The sequence below is a fragment of the Symphalangus syndactylus genome, chromosome 1, assembly GCF_028878055.3.
Source record: "Symphalangus syndactylus isolate Jambi chromosome 1, NHGRI_mSymSyn1-v2.1_pri, whole genome shotgun sequence".
NCBI classification, from domain to species: domain Eukaryota; kingdom Metazoa; phylum Chordata; class Mammalia; order Primates; family Hylobatidae; genus Symphalangus; species Symphalangus syndactylus.
In genome coordinates, this window is record NC_072423.2 from 158,214,081 (window position 1) to 158,236,026 (window position 21,946).

Below are 21,946 nucleotides of genomic sequence, written 5' to 3' on the forward strand. Positions count from 1 at the left end.
CCCCGAGGCTCCTCGACGGAATTGGAATCAACAGTGCCCATTTCATTCAAGTTGTCAGGGCAAAGAAAATGGAAAATCATGTCCCTTAAGCACAATACCTGGTAAAAAATCTCACACTGAACTGCCGCCATGACAACTCCAGCATCACCCAAGGAGCCTGGACACCAAGAAGGGCAGAAGCCTGTGCAGTCCAGCCCCTGCAGCGTGGTGAGGAGGCTGCACCACTTGCTCTTCAGTCACTCAACCTCCCTGGCCCATTCTGTTTCCCAACTTAAGAAACAAAACAAAACAGGGGTAGGGAGAAGGATTTCACTATTGAAAGAGAAAGCGCAGTGACAAGTGATAACACCGAGGCCAAACTGGACAGTCATATCCTGGCTAAAGGCAGGGCCATTTTCTATCCGGGTCACCTGCCATCAGGTGGAGTTAAGGCTGATATTGCCCAGTCTTCCTAGTTTTCAAGCAGTTCCAGAATTCCTGTTATGTGAACTCACCTCGTTTAACACTTGCTGTAACTCTCAATAGAGGATGTGAAGTACACAGCGCACACGTGCAGATGGACGCTGGCCAATGTGGGCCGCTGAGTGGGCCGGGCCTAGGCTCACGCCCATCTGGCACCAAGAAGTCACAGCTCATGAATGTCGCCTGCACCATGCTCCACTACAGATACATCCCCTCACACTGCCGGTCGGGGAGACTGAGGCCAGTGAGGACCGTGGGAAAGTGCTGTACCATCTGGAAGGTGTATGGATCATAGTAGTTCACGAAGCCTTTTCCACCCCAAAACCCCCAACTTCAGGCTCTGCACTGAGGGGTCCCCGGACCAATGTGTGGGTGACACTGGACGGAGCGGGTGAGCCTGTGCTTCTCTACGGCGCCTCCATCTCTATGCATGCAAACACGCACATGAAGATACAGGAGGTAAAGCATGGACCCCTGGGAAGGTCAAAGTCCTAGTGGAGGTGAGATAAAAATTAGGCTATCCACTTCCAACTCCAAATCGAATTCCGAACACATGATGAATTTATCATTATATTTTGTATATCCAAGATAAAACATTCACAGCAATATGAATAGGTTAGTTTATTTTGAGAGACAGGAAGACATCATTTGGGTTCTGTAAACATCAGTCACTTTATTATGCCTCTGTCTGGCTGAAAAACACCAGCTCCTGCTGACTCCACAAGGGCACGGCTGCAGAGAGTGCTGCCTGCCAGGGTGTGGGGTTTCCAGTTAAAAGTTTCAGCAGGGACACCATTTGCTGGATGGGTTTAAGATTAAAATTGCTTCATAAAATGTGATAAATAGGTTACTATACACCTTGGTCAATAAAGTTAAAGCACCAGCAATCAAAATACACTGCTCTGGACCGGGTGCAGTAGCTGATGCCTGTAATCCCAGAACTTAGGGAGGCCGAGGTGGGCAGATTACCTGAGGTCAGGAGTCGGAGACCAGCCTGGCCAACATGGTGAAACCCTGTCTCTACTGAAAATACAAAAAATTAGCCAGGCATAGTGGCAGGTGCCTGTAATCCCAGCTACTTGAGAGGGTGAGGCAGGAGAATCCCTGGAACCTGGGAGGTGGAGATTGCAGTGAGCCGAGATCACACCACTGGACTCCAGCCTGGGGGCCAGAGCGAGGCTCCGTCTCAAAAAAACGAAAACAAAAACTAAACAAAAACAAAACACTGTTCTGAGAGTTTCATAAAACATAAGGAACATAAGTCACACATGATTCTCATGAGCAGCTGACGTTTTCCACACTCATTTCAAAGGTGCTTGTGATAAATAAACTTTGAATTTTAATTGCACATTTATGTCAAAACACACACACACACACACACACAATTTTGTATGTCTGTTAACAAAATTGCTAAATTGGTGTATAACTTCTACCTGGGTATAAAACAGTAGGAACAAGGTAACTTGGGACTCATCGTCAGGCAGCTCATTGCCAGGGACTGCTGCAGGACCATTCTAGGGACCCCAGGACCCTGAAGTTGAGCATCTCTGAGGGGTCCAGGTCCACCCTACAGCTCAGGGGGAAAATGATATCACTACTTGTCTTGAAATCTACAGGGAAACACCAACCACGGAATCAGGGTCTAGATTGGGTGCCTGTAGGTAACTCAGTCAATTAAAAACAGCTCTAAAACCCAGACAACCTGATTACGAAATACCTACCTTATTTTGTCAAATGAGCAATACAGTATGAATAATAACTTCTCATTTTAAAACAGGTACCATGATTTAAAAAAAAAAAAAAAAAAAAATTGCAAGATTTCATCTTGACCAGCCCACGCTCCGGTTGGTGGGGGTTAAACTCGAAGGTGTCCCTGCTGCTACAGGAGTCACTACCCCTCAGCGTTGTCTTTGTACCATTTGCCACCAGATGGCACTGCCATACACTTGGGTTTAGAATTTTTTTTTTTTTTTTTTTTTTTGAGACAGAGTCTTGCTGTCACCCAGGCTGGAGTGCAGTGGTGCGATCTCAGCTCACTGCAACCTCCGCCTCCCGGGTTCAGGCAATTCTCGTGCCTCAGCCTCCCAAGTAGGTGGGATTACAGGTGTGTGCCACGACACCCGGCTAATTTTTGTAATTTTACTAGAGATGGGGTTTCAGCATCTTGACCAGGGTGGTCTTGAACTCCTGGCCTCAAGTGATCCACCTGCCTCGGCCTCCCAAAGTGCTGGGATTATGCTGGGTGTGAGCCATCCCACCCAGCTTAGAATTTCATATGCTGGGAAACTTTAACAAGGAACAAATCATGTTATTTTCTATCTTAGCCCAATTCTCTCCAACTGAAAAGAATGTGACTTCTGAATAAGACACACAGCATATCAGTGTGCTGCTGGAAAGAATCAACACTGACCAACCCGCCCTGTGGGAGGCACTTCACTATGAAGCTATTTCCAGCATTCAAAGCCACCCCACTCCTCAACAGGTGTGATGCCCGGATGCCTGGACGCCATGGACTCCTCTCCTAGATGCCTGACAAGGTCTGGCACGGCTAAACTGACAGAACCTGCCAGGACAGTCACAAAATTATAATTTCTTAAAAATACTTTGTAGCTACTTCAAAATTAATACTAATGAGAAATAAAGTTAGTATTTCCCTTAGAACTAAACAGAAAACATTCACTGCCTCATTAATTCAAAAGCCATTATTCACGGAGCTTCCCAGAATCGGTGTGCCAGATCCGCTGCTACCCAGGAGCCCCGGCTGGAGCAGCTATGGCCTCTTCTTCCGCAGCAGCTGCCCGTTGCCTTCTGGCCTGCTCTTGGCTTCTGGCTGTGCAAAGTTCCAGTCCACCGGATTGAGAAGCTGCTGAGTCTTCTTATGGGTCCAATATGGATTAATGATTAGTGTAAGCAGAGCCAGTCCGACAAGGAAGAGTGCCAAATGAGGCAGATACAGGCTGCTGACCAGGCCATCCCAGTGCCAGAAACACACCCACCACATGTGGTAGGTCAGGACCATGCGGCAGTGAAACATGTGAATCATCAGCCACTGGTTGAGCTTCCAAAACAGAGACTGGGACCAGCCTGCCTGCACGGAGACAAGACAAATGCACAAGTCAATACGAAGCTGCCAAAATTCATTCTTCACATCACAAAAAGATATTTGCTACCTTACTTACCAAACAAAACAAATTCATTTCAAAGCAACAGAATTTCCTCCCCAGGGCTCTGCTCTCACTGGGACTTCATTCTGAACAGAGGCCACCGGCTCTATGGGCGCACCTGGGCCAGCAGGGCTGACCCTTGCCTGCTAGTGCTATTCTCCTGCTTCTCTTGCTCTTTGACTTCTGCTCCCTAATGCTATGATAAATTCAACCTTTCCTTCGGTCTCCCTTCAATCTTTGTTTTATCTTGAATTTGCACATATTAAGTAAATAAACAATACTTATTTGGCAAAACCAGACACAGGTATATCAAGCTCCCACACCTAGACCCTGGGAAGTGATGAGGTCATGGGGGTGGGGCCCCATGATGGGATTAGTGTCATAAGAAGAGAAAGAGACCAGAGCCTTCCCCTCCTCCATGCTAGGACACAGCCAGAAGGTGGCCATGTAAACCAGGAAGTGGGTCTTCACCAGACATGAATCTGCTGGTGCCTTGATCTCAGACTTGCAGCCTCCACAACTGTGAGAAAGGAACTTCTGCTATTCAGGCTGCCTAGTCTATGGCAGTCTGCTGTGGCAGCCTGAGCTGACTAATACAGTCTACCTCCCCAGTAAAATATTTTAACTTAGGCCGGGCACGGTGGCTCACGCCTATAATTCCAGCACTTTGGGAGGCCGAAGTGGGTAGATGACTTGAAGTCAAAAGTTTGAGACCAGCCTGGCCAACATGGCAAAGCCCCATTTCTAATAAAATACAAAAAAATTAGCCAGGCATGCTGGCGCACCATGTAATCCCAGCTAATTTAGGAAGCTGAGTCATGAGAATCATTTGAACCTGGGAGGCAGAGGTTGCAGGGAGCTGAGATGGTGCCACTGCACTCTAGCCTGGAGAAAGAGCAAGACTGTCTCAAAAAAATAAAATAAAATAAAAAATTCTAACATGTTCTTCTGGTAGTTTTGAATATTTAAAGCCCCAGGTATATTAGCTTTTATAGATAGTCCCCTACTCACAATGGTTTGACTTACAATTGTTTGATTTTATGGTGCAAATATGATACAAACTCAGTAGAAACCGTACTTCAAGACCCCACATAACCATTGTTTCAACTTTCAGTATAGCATTCACTGAATTACATGAGCTGTTCAGCATTCTGCTGTAAAACAGGCTTTGTGCTATATGATTTTGCTCAAACGTAGGCTGATCCAAGTCTTCTGGGCATGTTAAAGGCAGGCCAGGCTACATACCATGATGTTCGGTAGGCTGCACATTTCTGACACAATATTTTTAACTTATGATGGGCTTATCGGGATGTAACCCCATCCTGAGTCAAAGAGCATCCATTCTAAGTCTGGACTGAAAAAATAAATGTGAGGAAAATTAGAAGAGAAAGGCCAGCAGAACGGAGTAGCCCAGCCTGCCTCATACAACTGTCATGGGAGTCTTTCCCAGGTCTCAGAGGGGACCTCACGGCTCACGCATGTGCATCACGGCACCCTCATGCACACACACGCCTTCAGAGCGGCTTTCCACAAACATACCAAGCACTTAGTTCACCCCAACCCCAGGTGCAAATGAAACACTCCCACCTGTGTTTGGGGCCACCTCAAGGTGGGCCAGGACCACACGCTTCCGGCGCACTCAGGATTGCTGAGGCACAGTGAACACTCAGGAAGAAGAGCAGACGAGGCAGGATCCAGAACAAGCCTGGAGCCTCCAAACTGAACGGGACAGGGGAGAAACCCACACAGACCAGAAGAACCCATGGCTGTCAGTTCTGTACAGTTAAGTAACATGGAATTGAAATGAAATGTGAAGAGTTAATACTATAACTTATTTCTTACTTGTGAAATTATAGAGTTAGGCTACAAGTTCTTGGAGGTTCTTGATATGTCTAAAGCAAAAGTCACAAATATAGCTGGTTCTCAGCCCCTGGGGTGACTGCAGATCCTAGCTTGCCTGGGGCAGTCCCTGACATCCTTGTCTGGGTGGTAAACAGTATAGTCACTCTGACAACCGGCCACAACCACCAGGTCCAAAAGTGGTGAAGGACAATGCTGGACTTTGGCATAGGCAAGTTTTCGATCTCACACCTCCCTCAGACCCATAGTGGCAGTACCAGGTGGGCCCACACCCAGGTGAGGCCGGACAACTGCACCTACAGCAGTGCCCAGGGCTCAGCGCCTTTGTTTCAATCAACAATGCACAGTGTATAGATGATGTCCACACAAGATTATAATGGAGCTGAACCATTCCTATCATTTACTATTTTACTATACTATACTTTTTAATCATTATTTTGGAGTGTACTCCTTCTCTGATGAAAATAAAGTTAACTACAAACAGCCCCAGGCAGGTCTTTCAGGAGGGTCCAGAAGAAGGCACTGTCATGACATGAGGTGGCAGCCCCATGTCTGTTATTGCCCCTGAAGTCTCTCCAGTGGGACAAGATGTGGAGGTGGAAGACAGTGATATGGATGATCCTGACCCTGTGCAGGGCTGAGTGAATGTGTATTTGCATCTTAGATTTCAACAATTTTAAAAAAAAGTTTTGAAAATTAAGAAAAGCTTACAGAATAAGGACATAAAGAGTATATATGTATATATATATATATATAACACAAATCACAATGTATTTGTGTTTTAAGCTAAGTGTTATTACAAAAGAGCGGAAAAGTTTAAAAAATTTAAAATTTATAAAGTAAAAATGTTACAATAAGTTAAGGTTACTTTATGATTAAAGAAATTTTTTTATATAAATTTAGCATTGCTTAAGTACACAGAGTTCATAAAGTCTACAGGAGAGTACAGTGACGTTCTAGGCCCTCACATTCACCACTCATTCTGACTCTCCCAGAGCAGCTTCTAGTCCTGCAAGCTCCATTCCCAGTTAGCGCCCTGCACAGGTGTGCCATTCTTCATCTTTAACACAGTATTTTTACTATGCTTTTCTATGTTTAGGTATGTTTAGATACACAAATATTTACAGTTGTGTTACACTTGTCTACAGTATTCAGTACAGCCATGTGCTGTACAGGTGTGCAGCCCGGGAGCAATGGGCTCTGTCGCATACAGCCGAGTGTGGAGTTGGCTTAGACATGTGGAAGGGTACTCTATGACGGCCACTCGATGATGAAATAGCCTAAGGACACATTTCTCAGAACACAGCCCGTCGTTAAGCAACACATGACTGTACACGGAGCGGTATCACACGCTGCGTACTCTTTTGGGTTTGGGTAACGTCTCTCACCGTGTCTGTGTAAACCATCCAGATTGCTGCCCACCCTTCTGCTGCGTGGACAAACTCAGCTCACAAGCCCTTTCCACTGATGATGGGACTTCAGTAGGATTCAGTCTGAGGCCAAGTGAACAGCGTGGCTAAGACAATGCCAGTACCCCTGTTCCAGTGAACATGTGGGTGCACTGCGGTCAGGCACAGACCTATGCGTGGAGCCGCAAGGACACCAGAAGTCTCACACACTGTTTTCCTTCACTAGTTATCAAACTGAAGACACTCAAGCATTTATCAAGTAAACAAACAGCTGACAAAAACCAAAGGAAAGACAATGCTCCTTCTGCCACGCAGTGGACTGCAGCATGGCTACACAAACATGTGCCCCTCACAGAGTCCAGATTCCAGAACCTTCTGTCATCGTGTGTGTGTACTGGAGCAGGGCCACACACACATCTGCCCCTCACAGATTTCACCTTCCAGAACCTTCTATCATCACGTGTGTATACTGGAGCAGGGCCACATGCATATCCAACCCTCACAGAGTTCACCTTCCAGAACCTTCTGTCATTACATGTGTACTGGAGCATGACCACACATACAGCTGCCCCTCACAGATTCGAGCTTCCAGAACCTTCTGTGTGAACAGAAGCACAGTCACATGCAAGTATCCCCCTGACAGATTCCAGCTTCCAAAATCTTCTGTCATCATTTGTGTGCCAGGGCACTGCCACGCATGTGTGCCCCTCACAGATTCCAGCTTCCAGAATCTTCTGTCATCACGTGTGAGGAGCACCACCAGCCACGTGTGCCCCTCACAGATTCAGCTGCCAGAATCTTCTGTAGTGTGTGCTGGAGCACCACCACACATGTGTGACCCTCACAGATACAGCTTCCAGAATCTTCTACTGTGTGTGCCGTGCCACACGCACATGTGCCTCCCACAGATTCCCACTTACAGAACACTGAGAATTGTCTTTGTTATGACCGGGCACTTGGCACAGGGCCTGCAAGAGTGCTCATTGCTCCTCAAGAGAGCGTACAGTATCAACAGGAGTGAAAAAGAGTGTGTGTCTAAAGACAAAACACTGAAGAGTGGATGTTTTGAACGTCAGAATCCTCTACACTAGCTGGAAGGCCCCACACAGTGATGAACCGTACAGTACACCATGCACTCAGCCCCAGGCTCTTGTGAGCTCAGTCTTCATTCACTCACCATTCCCTCGCAATTCACAAAAAATTCTCCTCCACCATTTTCCTCACCTACTGAAAGTAGTCATCTTAAATTACCAATAGTCACATCAGAATGCAATCACTACCTTAAGTTTAGAAAACTCAAAGCTTGAGAACTGAGAGTTCTTTGGTTTTACTAAGGCACTAAAATTTTTGTAGTCAAAGTCACCAAAGGCTTTGAGAAAAGTAGCAAAATCTACGGGAAAAAAATCTGTGACATAACACATGCAAAGCTCTGGAGCCTGGCAGTTATATCCATACTTAAATATACAGTCGCCCTCAGTATCCTTGGGGGACTGGTTCCTTGGCTGCCTGCAGATACCCAAAGCCACGGATGCTCAAGTCCCTTATATAAAATGGCTTTGTATGTGCATATAACCTAAGCACACTGTCCCTTACTCCTTAAATCATCTGTAGATTACTTATAATACCTAATACAGTGTAAATGCTATATAAAATTATTACATTTTATTGGTATTTATTTGTTATATTTTTTATTGTTGTATTATTTTAAAATTTTCCCAAATATTTTTGATCCACAGTTGCTTGAATCCAGACACAGAACCCACGGATACAGAAGGTCGACTGTATACATACATATATATACACACACACGTATATATACAAAATATATAAAAACTGACAGTGGGTTGTTGTTTTTGTTTGAGATAGGGTCTCACTCTTGCCCAGGCAGGAGTGCAGTGGCGTAATCACAGCTCACTGTAACCTTGAACTCCCAGGCTCAGGTGAGCCTCCCACCTTAGCCTCCCAACTGACTGGTACTACAGACGTGTGCCACTATGACCAGCTAATGTTTGTATTTTTTGTGGAGACGAGGTTTTGCCATGTTGCTGGTCTTGATCTCCTGGGCTCAAGTGATCTGCCTGCCTTGGCCTCCCGAAGTGCTGGGATTACAGGTGTGAGCCACTGAACCTGGCCTTACAGTGTTTTTATATTACCTCATTTGTATTATGAACTAGTGAGTCTGTGGACAAATAGTAGAACCAAATCTAAGAAAGAAATACGAAGAACAGGCCACTGTGCTCAACTTAGACACCCATCCTAAATTGACGGTAATATTTTGTCTTTACATCCTTTAGTTCTGATCAAATCAGACCTTGATGGGGGAGAAATGTTGAATCCTCATGCCCTATTCCTACGCAAGAATCTATCAGCTTTAAAGGAATTGCAATATTTTAGACATAGTGTTTTCTTTTTTTTTTTTTTTTTTTTTTTTTTTTTTTTTTTTTGAGACAGAGTCTCGCTCTGTCACCCGGGCTGGAGTGCAGTGGCGCAATCTCGGCTCACTGCAAGCTCCGCCTCCCGGGCTCACGCCATTCTCCTGCCTCAGCCTCCGAGTAGCTGGGACTACAGGCGCCCGCCACCGCGCCCGGCTAATTTTTTGTATTTTTTAGTAGAGACGGGGTTTCACGTGGTCTCGATCTCCTGACCTCGTGATCCGCTCGCCTCGGCCTCCCAAAGTGCTGGGATTACAAGCGTGAGCCACCGCGCCCGGCGACATAGTCTTTTCTTACTGCATTTATTAGTATTTCAACTAGAGCAAAATAGAACTATGTAGACATACTGGCCCTGAGCTATATTAATTTAGGTTATAATTTTCTGTTATTGGGGTCTGTTGGCTTTATATGGTTAACATGAGCAGGGTTAGAAGTAAATACTTAACCTTTCTCCATTCTACACAAACAGCACCGTAAAAGCTTTAGAGAATGTGCAAACTTCAAAATAAAGTCTTGCTCCCTGAGTCTGTCCTCCTGGAGGCTGGGCTCCACCACCACACCTAGGGAGGGAGAACTGCTGGAGATGCCTGTGTCGGCAAATCCTGCAGGAGGCGCTGTCCCCATACCTGGCTCCAGGAGAAGCACAGATAAAACCCTGAAGAAATCCAACACTGCTTTCCCCTGAGGACTGGAGGGACAGAAAGACTCACGTCTTTCTTGTTGTTTTTAAAGAACTTGTAATAAAAAAACATACAAGATAACTATTAATCTATTTCTCAAAATACACTAATGACCCCAAGCGCATGATGCTGTGGGATGTATTAATAACTTAGTCACTATTTACCACTTGGGACATTGATGTGGTATCGATGTTTAGGGCAACGATGTGAGTGAGCGCCTCTGCTTTCAAGAACTTTATTTTCTGCCACAGCCGAGTGACTCCTGAAGTGCGGTGTTTCCAGGTGAGAGGAGTAGGCAATGCGGAGCACAGGCCAAGGCCTCTTCCTCCAGCACACACCTCTCCACTCCACACCGATCTCATGCCAGAGAAACCCGGGGAAGTCACAGCCCTGCCCTGCATCCCCAGAAGTCTGCACTCTTATGGAAATAACGCCCACAAAGAGAAAACTGGAAAACTGCATGCTGCGCACAGGATGCTGATGGGGTCCCAGGTCACAGCATCGTCCCCAAAATGACCCCACGCTTAGACCAGCAGCTTCATATTCAGTCATTTGCTCGGCAAGGGAACTCAGTAGCAGGTCACTCGAGGGGCTCTTTTTTTTTTTTTTTTCAAGTTAAATAACAATTTGTAACCAAAACTTTAATCCCAAGGATTCTCACAAAACATATTACAAATGACAGCATGAAAAAAAAATCTTGCACAGTAACTCAAAGTTTGGCTCTACGATGTACCCTTAAACTGGCAGCACATTTTTGAAATCTCAAATCTGCACATAAAGAATGTCACGAACAGCCATGTATTCATATACAGCAATCAAATAAGGAACTTATGACCTAAAGCAAAGGTAAACTTTCTTGAAACTTAACATTCTATACCAACTAGGCAACCTCTGCCCAGGATGGAAGTGAGCTGGATTTTTCAAAAACCTCTAATTTAATAGTGCAGCGTTTCGTTTTACCTGATGGCTTGTGTTTCATAGCAGTTTTTAAAGACTGCTCGTTCAACTATAGCTGCAGCCTATATCCCAGTTATGGAAAAAAAGTAAATCTTAGTTCAATTTTTGCCACTTGTTTCTGTATTAAAAAAAAAACAACACACTTCTGCTGAGCAGATTTAGAGATTTATTATCAGTCTGTGCATAACTAAAGTTCAAAGCAAATTCAATTTTGCTTAACGGAACATTGTAAAGTAACAATTCTTGGTATTACATGCCTCGTATGATCCATTTCAAACCACAGAGAATTACACCTTTGTGTCACTGTTTCAAGAAACAAACAGATTTGAAGAGCTAAAACATCTTAAAAATGCACCAAGCTTAGGAAGTCTCAAAAAAAACTTGGATTTTCTGTACATACTGCTGTCAGATGAAGCCATTTCCCGTACACCACTTCTCTTGCAAACTGTCTTCTATTTCCTTTCATTTGACCTAAATCGACTACGAGACCTAGAGAAGGATCGGGACGGCTTGTGATTTCTCTCCCGAGACAGCGATCTATCTCTTCTCCTATCTCTAAAAGGGACCTGCTCTGGCTGCAAGAGATGTTTCTCCTTCTTGGAGATCTGTGACGAAGTGGAGGACTTCTCCTACGATAATCATCTCGAGGGCGACAACCCCAGGAGGGAGGTGGGCCACGATTTCTCCTTCTTTTTTCACCATTAGACAGTTCCACTCTCACACGGCAGCCACATGGTGTTCTTTCATCTAGCTCTCAGACTGCATCAGCTGCATCTCGCGGATCTTCACATTCAACAAAAGCAAAGCCGGATGGGTTTCTAGCAACCCACACACTTCGGAGTGGTCCATAGTAGCCAAAAGCCCGTTCCAATTCGGTCTTGTTGCCATTGTTTCCAAGATTGCCTACATAAACCTTACAGTCCAATGGACAGGAATCACGATGCATTTCGAGATCTAGGGTTAAAAAACGCGGCGGCTCAAATCCACACGCTCCAATGAGTCTTCCCGCTTTCCTCCAGCCCAACACCACCTAAAGCTCTCGCTCACCTGGCGTCCACGAAATGGCCAAGGGGCTCTTTCAAACCATTCATGGTTCCAACCCTTCTTCCCTGGTAAGGTCTATCCAAACCACACCGGCCCCCAAACTCCTCCTGCCACTGCCCAAACCACACACTCACCAGGATGTCTCCAGTATCACCTGCCGTAGGCTCCATCTACTTCCATGGCCACCCTGTGAGGCTCTGTACTGGCGACGACTGTGCCTCACTCGCCCTCATTCACTTGCCTTAACTCCAAGGTGCTCACCTGCTCCTCCTGCAGATGGTCCCCATCTGGGGCCATGATTTCTCTGCACTTTCCTGTCACTGTGCTCACACACCCCATCTGGTGCCAGATGGGGCCAACCTCAGGGGACAGCAGGAACACAAGTTCCTTCTTGAGTTCCCAGGTGCCAGCACAGTATCTGACACCTGGCTGGTGTCCATGGTGGTTATGCATGAACAGTCTGTACCGTTTATACTGCAGTGCACTTTTGATGGACTGATACCATCTACCCACCTAGACCCCGAAGGCAGGAGTGATTTGTTATGCTTATTTTTCCCCTCAAGGCTACCAGTCTCCTGTACACAAGAAATGTGCAGTAACAAGACCCATTCGTGTGAATGGTTGAACATTTGCAGGATCTCAAATTTCATATAAAATATCCCATAAACAATGTGATGGGTCATAAAAGATAGCAAGAATCTACGTAAAAAAAATTTTAAGGCTGCGCACGGCATTTTGGGAGGCCGAAATGCCTGTAATCCCAGCATTTTGGGAGGCCAAGGCAGGGAGATCACCTGAGGTCAGGAGTTCAAGACCAGCCTGGCCAACACAGTGAAACTCCGTCTCTACTAAAAATACACACACACACATACACGCAAATTAGCTAGGCGTGGTGGTGGATGCTGTAATACCAGCTACTTGGGAGGCTGAGGCAAGAGAATTGCTTGAATCCGGGTGGCGGCGGTTGCAGTGAGCCAAGATCACGCCACTGCACTCCAGCCTGGGCAACAGAGCGAGATTCCATCTCAAAAAAAAAAAAAAAAAAAAAAAAAAAAAATTTAAAGAGTTTAACATGAAGAACATTTTGACATCAATATGACAATCAAGTGACAAATATTTTTAAAACATGCTCTTCGAAAACAGAAAGAAAGTGCTAGGCAAATAACTATGCTAGGTCCCAACACTTCTGAGCACTAGTAAAACAACCTTATTAAAAAATAAAAAGCAAGCAAGGTACATGTGTATGCACAGATATTACTTCAATCTTTGTAAAGTATTAAAAGAGGGCAGGCGCAGTGGCTCACACTTGTAATTCCAGCACTTTGGGTGGCCCAGGCGGGCGGATCACTAGGTCAGGAGTTCAACAGCAGCCTGACCAACATAGTGAAACCCCACGACTACTAAAAACACAAAAAAGTGAGTCAGGTGTGGTGGTGCGCACCTGTAGTCCTAGCTACGCGGGAGGCTGACACAGGAGAATTGCTTGAACCCGGGAGGCGGAGGTTGCAATGAGCCGAAACCATGCCATTGTACTCCAGCCTGGGCAATAGAGCAAGGCTCCATCTCAAAAAAAAAAAAAAATAAATAAATAAATAAATATAGTATTAAAAGAAAGGAAAAAATTAAGCGCTTCCAGACGGTATCTACTGAGCCATAAGATCTACTGAGTTTTCTTTCCTTACGGAACAGAAAGCCTAAAAGACTTAAAATTAAGAAAATTGCCTCCAGCCTGGACAACACAGCCAGACTCCACCTCAAAAAAAAAAAAAAAAAAAAAAAAAGAAAATTGCATTCAACTAAAATGAGTTTGTAACCGAATGTGTGTACTGCAATCCAGCCTGCTGTTGAGTTTATGGCAGTGTCCACGACATTCTAGCCAGTGATTAAATGCATGAGGCACATGTCATCTTCTGCTGATGCATGCACTTACCTTTAAGAGCATCCAGGAAACGCAGGTAAAGGGCGTGCTCATCTCCAGGAGCAATGTGGTCATAGCTAGATAGTGGCCAGCTTGGAGATTGACCATGCAGCCAAGAAACCCAAGAAAGGCAAAGAGATGGTGGATAACCAGAAAAAAGTCAAATGTCCGGAAGGCCAAGTTGGACAGGTGGACTGCAACATTTTCAAAGAAGAAGAATCCCGTTGCTGTTGTGATGTGAAACCAGCACCAGTTCTGCTGGCCACGTGCCTTGTCAGCATGAAGCACAGGGTCCCCCAGCAGAGCCCACAGGCCTGCGGCTGTGCTCTGAACACCAAAGACTGCACGCGTGGCAGCCAGGTCCCAGAAGACCTTCTCTCTGGCCACCAAAGAACGGTAAGTGGCATTCAGGGAGGAAGACAGCTGGTGGCAGACCACAAAGACGCCCAAGTAGAAGACAAAGCCAGCGACCATCAGTGTGGAGCGGATCCCCCAGGAAGCATAGTCCAGGTCAAAAATGCTCTCTGATGTGCCCCCATCGCTTGCAGGATTCATTGTCCACAGCTGTATTCCAAAGGAGTCCCGGGGCCAACACGGGCCGGGCCCTACACTGTGTCTTGTCTAAGGAAATGAAGTCAGTGCAGCGGTCCCTGGGATTGTCACGTATCCATCTTCAATCTAAAAGAAAGATCATTCATTTTATGTTGACTCAATAGAAGCAAGGACACATCACTACCCCAGTAACGCAAACATTAAACTCCAAAATATTTAATTCTGTACTTTATTCTTAATGCACTTACAAGGATACATAAACATACCAGGGTAACATCCACTGACAGTATAGGAGGAAAGAAAATGAAACTAAAGCTAGAGCGGTCCAGCCATGAACAGGAGGCTGGAGTGGTGCTGGCAGGAACACAAGGTCCTATGCTCGTCCTATGTGCACCCCACCAGCAAGGCTCCCACCTTCACAGCAGTCCCGATCAGTCACACAATTCAGCCATCGCAGGATGAACTATATTTAAGTCATCACACCGGGATACACTTCGTTACAGCACTGAACTTCTGCTATTTGATCCTAGTTAACACCCCAAGGACGTCATGAGAACTTGTGCTCCTGTTCTTCGTGTTATTCCTTGGTTAAGGCCGTGGAATGGCTTCTCAACAGCAGCAGGGAAGGCCTGAACTCCTGACTGTGACCTACGGCACTCTGCAGAACCTGATCATTAATTATACCTTCTCTGGTTCCACTCTCACCACCCCCTGCATCTCACTCCATGCTATAACCTTCCAGTCCTTTGAAAACATCCACTCTCCTGCACCTCTGGGCCTCTGCAGCTGCTGGGCCCTCCTGGAAAAGTCTTTACCTCCCCCAAGTTGGTGCCATCTTACCTGTCAGGCTCTCACTTAAAGGCCATTTGCTCCAGATGCCCTCCCAGATTAGGGGAGCCCCACGGACTGGGTTAAGTACCTTTGCTACAGGCTCCTGATGCATCCCCCAAACACTCATTTTTGGTACTACAAGTGCTTACTGAATCCTCACCTCCACTGGACAGCAAGCTCTGTGAGGGCACAGACCACACCTGCCTTCCATCACAGCATGTCCTCTGCTTGATGCAGCACTGGGTCCACAGTAGGCCCTCAAGAAACATTTATGGAACACATGAACAGATGCTGAATCATGCTGAAGGAGTCCACTTTACCTAAGCCTGAACCTGTCTGCAAAGCTACAAACACCAGAGTCTCAAGTTCTCAAAAGTGGAAGGGACCTGTGATTGATTCCAGCCTTTCCTTTTACAAGGCAGGAAACCCAGGCACACAACGAGGACATAGGAACGGCTACCGACAAAGCCTCAGATCCCCCCTCTTCCTCCCTCACCCAGTGTGCAGGGACTTGTCCAGATAATGGAATTTCTGCAGGAAGAGGGGACTCTTGTCACTCACACCCAGCGAACAGACAGCAGGGCTGGGAGCACCGGACTCCCCACACAGCTGGACCCTCTGCTCTCCGGAAGAGACCCCAGAACTGACTGAATTGTGAGGCAACGGGACTAGAGCCAGAAGCATAGGAGGAGCCATTCACTGTGGCCATTCAGCAAAAACTTGCCAATCATTATTCAGGCAAAAAGGTCGCTGTGACCACACCCCAAGGACATGGAAACCACTAGCTCACACAAACATGCAAAGAATGTGAGTCCTGGGACCTGATGCAAATGACAAGGGAGCACTGATCACTCCTAACCTCTTGGTTTGATAATGATCTATAATCAAAGGCAAAATAGTACAAGAGTCTGTCTGTTTCTCCATTAACACTCCAGCTTTAACACAGACTAGCTCTGTGTGAACACAAATCTGATGTGGGGAAAGACAGCACTGGTATTCATGTTTCTCCCTAGAGAAACGGCTCCCGTGTCATGCTGCCCCTGGTGCATGAGTTCAGGGCACACAGGCGTGCTAACTGATAGATGCTATGGATGACAACCAAGGGGCTGCCATGCCCACGTGTGCCCTCGTGACCCACACTTCTGGTCATGCTATATCAAGACTCCAGTGTAATTACACATCTCCAAACACACTTCTGTTAACTTGTACACAAATCAGGTTGAACATGGTATTAAGGGGCTGGCAAGAGCACTCGGCTCTGGTATTCACTGTGCAGCAAGGCATCGTTGAACCCCTATGCACTTCACAGGAGCAGATCAACTTCAAGTGCAGCCTAATGCCTGGAGGGGAGACTGCTTACCAGCATTAAAGAAAAGCAGCCTGGGTGGAAAGGACAGGTATCAAGCACGGAATAGCAATCCATTACAAGGGTTACCCTGAACAACACTGTTAAAGGTTAAAATATGGACCCTTTGTAAAACTTCTTCCTTTACTTTTCCACGAGTAGGTCATGAGATCTGGCTTATAGGTCCCATTTTGCCATAGATGCATCAATGTCCTCTTGGCCAAAACCGCTAACTTCTGTAGGACCTTTGCCTTGAAACGAGAGAGTCCCCGACTCCAGAAGGCTCTGCCCAGAGCAAAGACTCAAATCCACCTCAGTGGAAGTGGTGAGCCCAAGTGATGCTTCAGGAGGTCTTTGGTTTGGTCAAGGTGAAAGGGACTCCAGGACATGAGAACCAAAAACCAAGAAGACAAGTTGGCTTAGTGGGTTCTTATCTTGATTTCACTATTTAGAAGCTAAGAAAACAAGTTTCCGGCTGGGCGCGATGGCTCACGCCTGTAATCCCAGCACTTTGGGAGGCCAAGACGGGTGGATCACTTGAGGTCAGGAGTTCAAAACCAACCTGGCCAACATGGCAAAACCTTATCTCTACTAAAAATACAAAAATTAGCTGGGCGTGGTGGCGCACACCTGTAATATGAGCTACTCAGGAGGCTGAGGCAGGAGAATTGCTGGAACCCAGGAGGTGGAGGTTGCAGTGAGCCGAGATCATACAACTGCACTTCAGCCTGGGCAACAGAGCAAAACTCCATCTCAAAAAAAAATAAAAAAAAGAAAAAAGAAAGAAAGAAAACGAGTTTCTTAACCACCCTGGACCCTGGTGTCTGACTACGGGAAAAAGAAACACACAGAGCAGGCCAGGTGCAGTGGCACACGCCTGTAATCCCAGCACTTTGGGAGGCCAAGGCAGGTGGATCACAAGGTCAGAAGTTCGAGACCAGCCTGGCCAACATAGTCAAACCCCAACTCTATTAAAGATACAAAAAATGAGCTGGGCGTGGTGGCATGTGCCTGTGACCCCAGCTACTTGGGAGGCTGAGGCAGGAGAATCGCTTGAACCTGGGAGGTGGACGTTGCAGTGAGCTGAGATTACGCCACTGCACTCCAGCGTGGGTGACAAGACGACACTCCGTCTCAAAAAAAAAAAAAAAAAAAAAAAAAAAAACCACATACAGAGCAGCGGGAAATGAAGCACCTACTACGAGCCAGATGTTCAACTAGTTTGTGTGATCTTCACCGGAAGAGCAAATAGCTACCAGGTCTTCAAGCTTTCTACATACCTTGTTGGAGAGATTACCATATCTAGAGCAAAGTGGCAGATAGGTGAAAGACACGGAAACAGAAACAGGTGAGCCAGAGCTGAGTGGGCAAACCCTCCTGGCAGTCAGAGAATAGGTGCCAATTAGGGATGCAGAAACAGCAAATTATAAAGTCCAGAATGCTTACTACCCCTTCCAGTCCTGTAGCGAATCCCCCGTTCTGATTCTTTGCTCAAAGCTCCTGACTTTCTGGGTAAGCTGGTGCTGTTCCAGTCTAACTCGTTACTGTGGGTCTCTGAGTTTAGTTAGTGCCAACCAGCATCTTCCAGCCAGGAATTCACAAATGAGGTGAACTCCTCAGCTCTCTCAGCCACGAGGGTAGAAGGCCAGTCCCAGAGGCAGGATCCAGCCCAAGCGCCCAGTGTTCCTGGAGTCCTGCAGAGCTCTGCTGTCCCTTCGTGGCATTAGCACTGTACTGAGAACAGCTGTGGTTCACCCCAAGTCACAAGGCGGGCACCCACAGAAGTGTGGCTAGGCCTTGTTCTGACAGGCAGCACAGAAGGGGTATGGGAAGAGCTCAGCTTCTCCTTTTGCTTCTATTTCTGCTCCTTGACCCAACCACACCCTCTCATTTTTGATATGCAAAATGGGACACAGGGATTCCCACTGTTCCCTTGCTGTGCGCCATAAGGCTCAGGCCACATGAAGGAGTCCTTAAGTGTAATGCACAGCTGGAAGTCACTGTTCCTTCCATGGGTAAAACTGGAGGCCGAACCGGATGGGCAGGGTGGCTCACGCCTGTAATCCCAGCACTTTGGGAGGCCAAGGTGGGCGGATCACGAGGTCAGGAGATCGAGGCCATCCTGGCTAACATGGTGAAAACTTGTCTCTACTAAAATACAAAAAAAATTAGCCAGGAGTCGTGGCGGGCACCTGTAGTCTCAGCTACTCAGGAGGCTGAAATAGGAGAATGGCGGGAACCTGGGAGGCGGAGCCTGCGGTGATGTGAGATAGCGCCACTGCACTCCAGCCTGGGTGACAGACCGAGGCTCCGTCTCAAAAAAAAAAAAAAAAACAAAAAAAAAAAAACAAAAAAAAACTGGAGACCGAACCTAATGGACTCATCAAGTTCTTTCACTCTGGAAGGCTTCCAAGCCCTTCCACACCAGCCCCTTTCCTCTCTGCAGTAGAGGAAGTGGAGCCGGAGAAGAAACAACTCCTGGAAGGCCACCATCTCTTGACTCTGCAGATCTTCATTTTCTTTGGAGAAAATGTATACAAAAAGCTTGTCTTATAAGACTCTGTGGTTTCAGCTCCCCTATTGCACTGGGCCATGCAGTTTTTTAAAAATGTGAATGCAAACACATCAGTAAGAGTGTTGCTCTGTTGCTGCAGTGTGACCAGGAACCAGGCTCAGTGGCCACTGGAACCCTTCGACTCTGTCATGTATCTATGCGCTCCTCCGGTTTACAGGGGCTAAACTGCTATGGATACCAGCATTTTTGTGTTTCATTGAGATAATTTATCCAAACTTGGAAGTGACGTCAAAAAGGAAAAAAAAGGTTGCATGCTTTTTTCCCTGCTAAGGCAAGCTCAGTGTTTTACAACCTCAACAATCACTTGACTTTCTAGGAGAAATAACTAAACTATTTACCACTGATTGTGGGTCACACATTTTACAATCTGCAAAGTTAATTCTCCTTTCCATCAAGAAGAAAAGACAATCCCAAAGGCTGTGGTTTCAATGCACGCAGGATATTCACCAATCTTATTATCTAATCCGGCAATCTTCTCTCAGCATTCCTGTTACCCACTCGCTAAGAAAATCCTAGTTTTGTGTATTCTCTTTTGAACTGGCATTCCTATCCTGCTGGATACTGCATTCATGACTGAAATATAACCTGACAAGAGCTATTAACATGAGAATTATACTTCTAACATTTTGAAAATTATACATTGATGGTTTGTATATGTTTTCCAAAATCAATTTCCATTTCCAAAAAATGTTTTCCAAAATCAAAAGAAATACATGTTGAATACACAAAATTCAGAAAATATAAACAAGCATAAAAATACAAATATAAAAACTTACGATTCTCTTACACAGCTCCAAGCACCATCACTATTTTTTGGTGCCTGCTGGGTCAATTGTTTTTCTAGATATAAACTCTTCCTTTTTCATAGAAGGGGATAACAGTATACAAGCTGCTCCCTGGCCTGCTTCTCTTCTCTTAGCAGCAGCTAATCCTCTTCTGCAACACGGCTGCAGAGAGTCCACCATTTACCTATTTACCTACTCGGTGTCCTACCAGGCTTTTGCTCAGTTCCTCGTTATCATAAGACATTCTGTACTGAACATCTCTGAGGCCACCTAGAGAACCTGTGCTCTTTTTATGGAAACTGGATGCTCAGGAAGAACTTCCTTAACAACCACAGCCTCGATGACGGCCAGTCTGAAAGGCAGGCACAGAAGCGTTCAAGCTCAGTGGGGAGCTGTGGCCATCTCATATTCCCTCAATCCCTTACACTTTCCTCACGATTGCTTTTGCCTCTCACAACCTTCCTGAAAAGTTGTATGTAAATAAAAATCAAAACACGGGAGTGAGGTAAGCAGAAGCTGGATAGTTAGATTTCACACAGACGGTAAACTGAAATAGGAATCAGAAACAGCCGCCTCGCCCCAGTCTTTCAGAGAACAGTCACTTACAGCAGAATCTACACAGGATGGGGAGCCCCTGGCTCCCGTCCCTACTGTCCACACCCAACCCCAACCCAGAGCAGCTAGCGATAGGGCCCAGAGCCCAGGCGGCTCCCACCTCCTGCTGACCTGACCCAGCGCCCGCTCTCTCCCCCGAACACTTTGGTGACCTGACCCAGCGTCCCTCCCCACCCCCCACACGTGCTGACTGACCCAGCGTCCCTCCCCCCTCCTACAGGTGCTGACTGACCCAGCGTCCCTCCCCCCTCCTACAGGTGCTGACTGACCCAGCGTCCCTCCGCCTCCCACACCCTGTTGAGCAGCACCTTGTCCCCTTCCGCCCCAGCTAACTCGGTGACCAGTGGAGGATACACCCAGGTGACACCTGCTGTCTTTGACAGCAGCTCCGATGGCACCTCTGTGGCTCTGAAGGAGCCGCCTCCCCGCCTCGTGGGCACACAGGTGAGCTGACCATACTTGCCTAGCCGGTCTGCGGGGAACGAGGTCGGGGCGACGGCGCCGCCTCTGCCTCCTCCTGTCGCCTCCCTCCGTCCGGCATCCGCGCCGCTCAAGGACTCCAAAGTCAGCGTCGCGGTGAGGAGCCCCCCACGCCCAACCCGCGCAGGCAGGACCCCGGGCTGCGGGGCTCGAACGCTCCCCACCAGCTGCTGTCCGGGAACGGCCCGGCCCGGAGTGCCACACGCCCACCGGAAGGCAGGGCTGGGACCGCGGACACTAGAAGCCACCCCGGCCCCTCACCCGGGCTCTCCCTCACGTGGGCTCCCGCGCGCCCATCTGGGTTCCCCCTCAGCTGAGTTCCCGGCCCCTCACCTGGGATCCCCGACCCCCTTACCCCGGCTTCCCAGCCCCCTCACTTGGCCTCCACGCGCGCTCACCTGGGCTGCCCCTCACCTGGGTTCCCGGCCCTCACCCGGGCACCCCGCGCGCTCACCTGGGCTGCCTCTCACCTGGGTTCCCGGTCCCTCCCCCGGGCTCCCGGCGCACTCACCTGGGCTGCCTCTCACCCGGGCTCCCTGCGCTCGGCGCCGCCCCGCCCCGCCCCGCCCCTGCAGGACTCCCGGCAGTCACTGACCGCACTGCCGCCCAGTCACGACTGGCCGGCCTCAAACACCGCCTGCGCACGCGAGCACGCACGCACGCGCGCGCGCACGCGTTCTGCCCTCCTCGGGGGCGTGGCTACGAGAGGCCCCGCCTAGGCGCTACCACGGCGGCGGGCCGGGCGCGGGAGGGGCGGGGCGACGGGCGCGGGAGGGGCGGGGCGGCGGGCACGGGAGGGGCGGGGCGGCGGGCGCGGCGGGGCGGTGTGCGGGGCGG

General features: G+C 47.7%; 1 protein-coding gene and 1 pseudogene across 6 annotated transcripts; both read right to left on the minus strand.

The window, feature by feature from the left end:
* Window positions 1–295: 295 nt before the first annotated feature.
* On the minus strand, window positions 296–21,768 carry CLN8 (CLN8 transmembrane ER and ERGIC protein). Of its 6 annotated transcripts, none has more exons than XM_055289459.2 (3): window positions 21,621–21,768; window positions 13,939–14,604; window positions 296–3,550 (listed from the first exon to the last, which is right to left on the minus strand). In XM_055289459.2, the coding sequence occupies exons 2-3, from the start codon at window positions 14,479–14,481 to the stop codon at window positions 3,233–3,235; spliced, it is 861 nt and encodes a 286-aa protein (XP_055145434.1). In that variant the 5' UTR covers window positions 14,482–14,604; window positions 21,621–21,768; the 3' UTR covers window positions 296–3,232. The 6 variants fall into 6 exon arrangements, with proteins under 6 accessions (XP_055145434.1, XP_055145447.1, XP_055145425.1 ...); XM_055289472.2 differs by having other exon boundaries at window positions 21,705–21,760; XM_055289450.2 differs by having other exon boundaries at window positions 21,564–21,635.
* On the minus strand, window positions 10,634–12,830 carry LOC129487948 (serine/arginine-rich splicing factor 3-like; annotated as a pseudogene).
* Window positions 21,769–21,946: the final 178 nt, after the last annotated feature.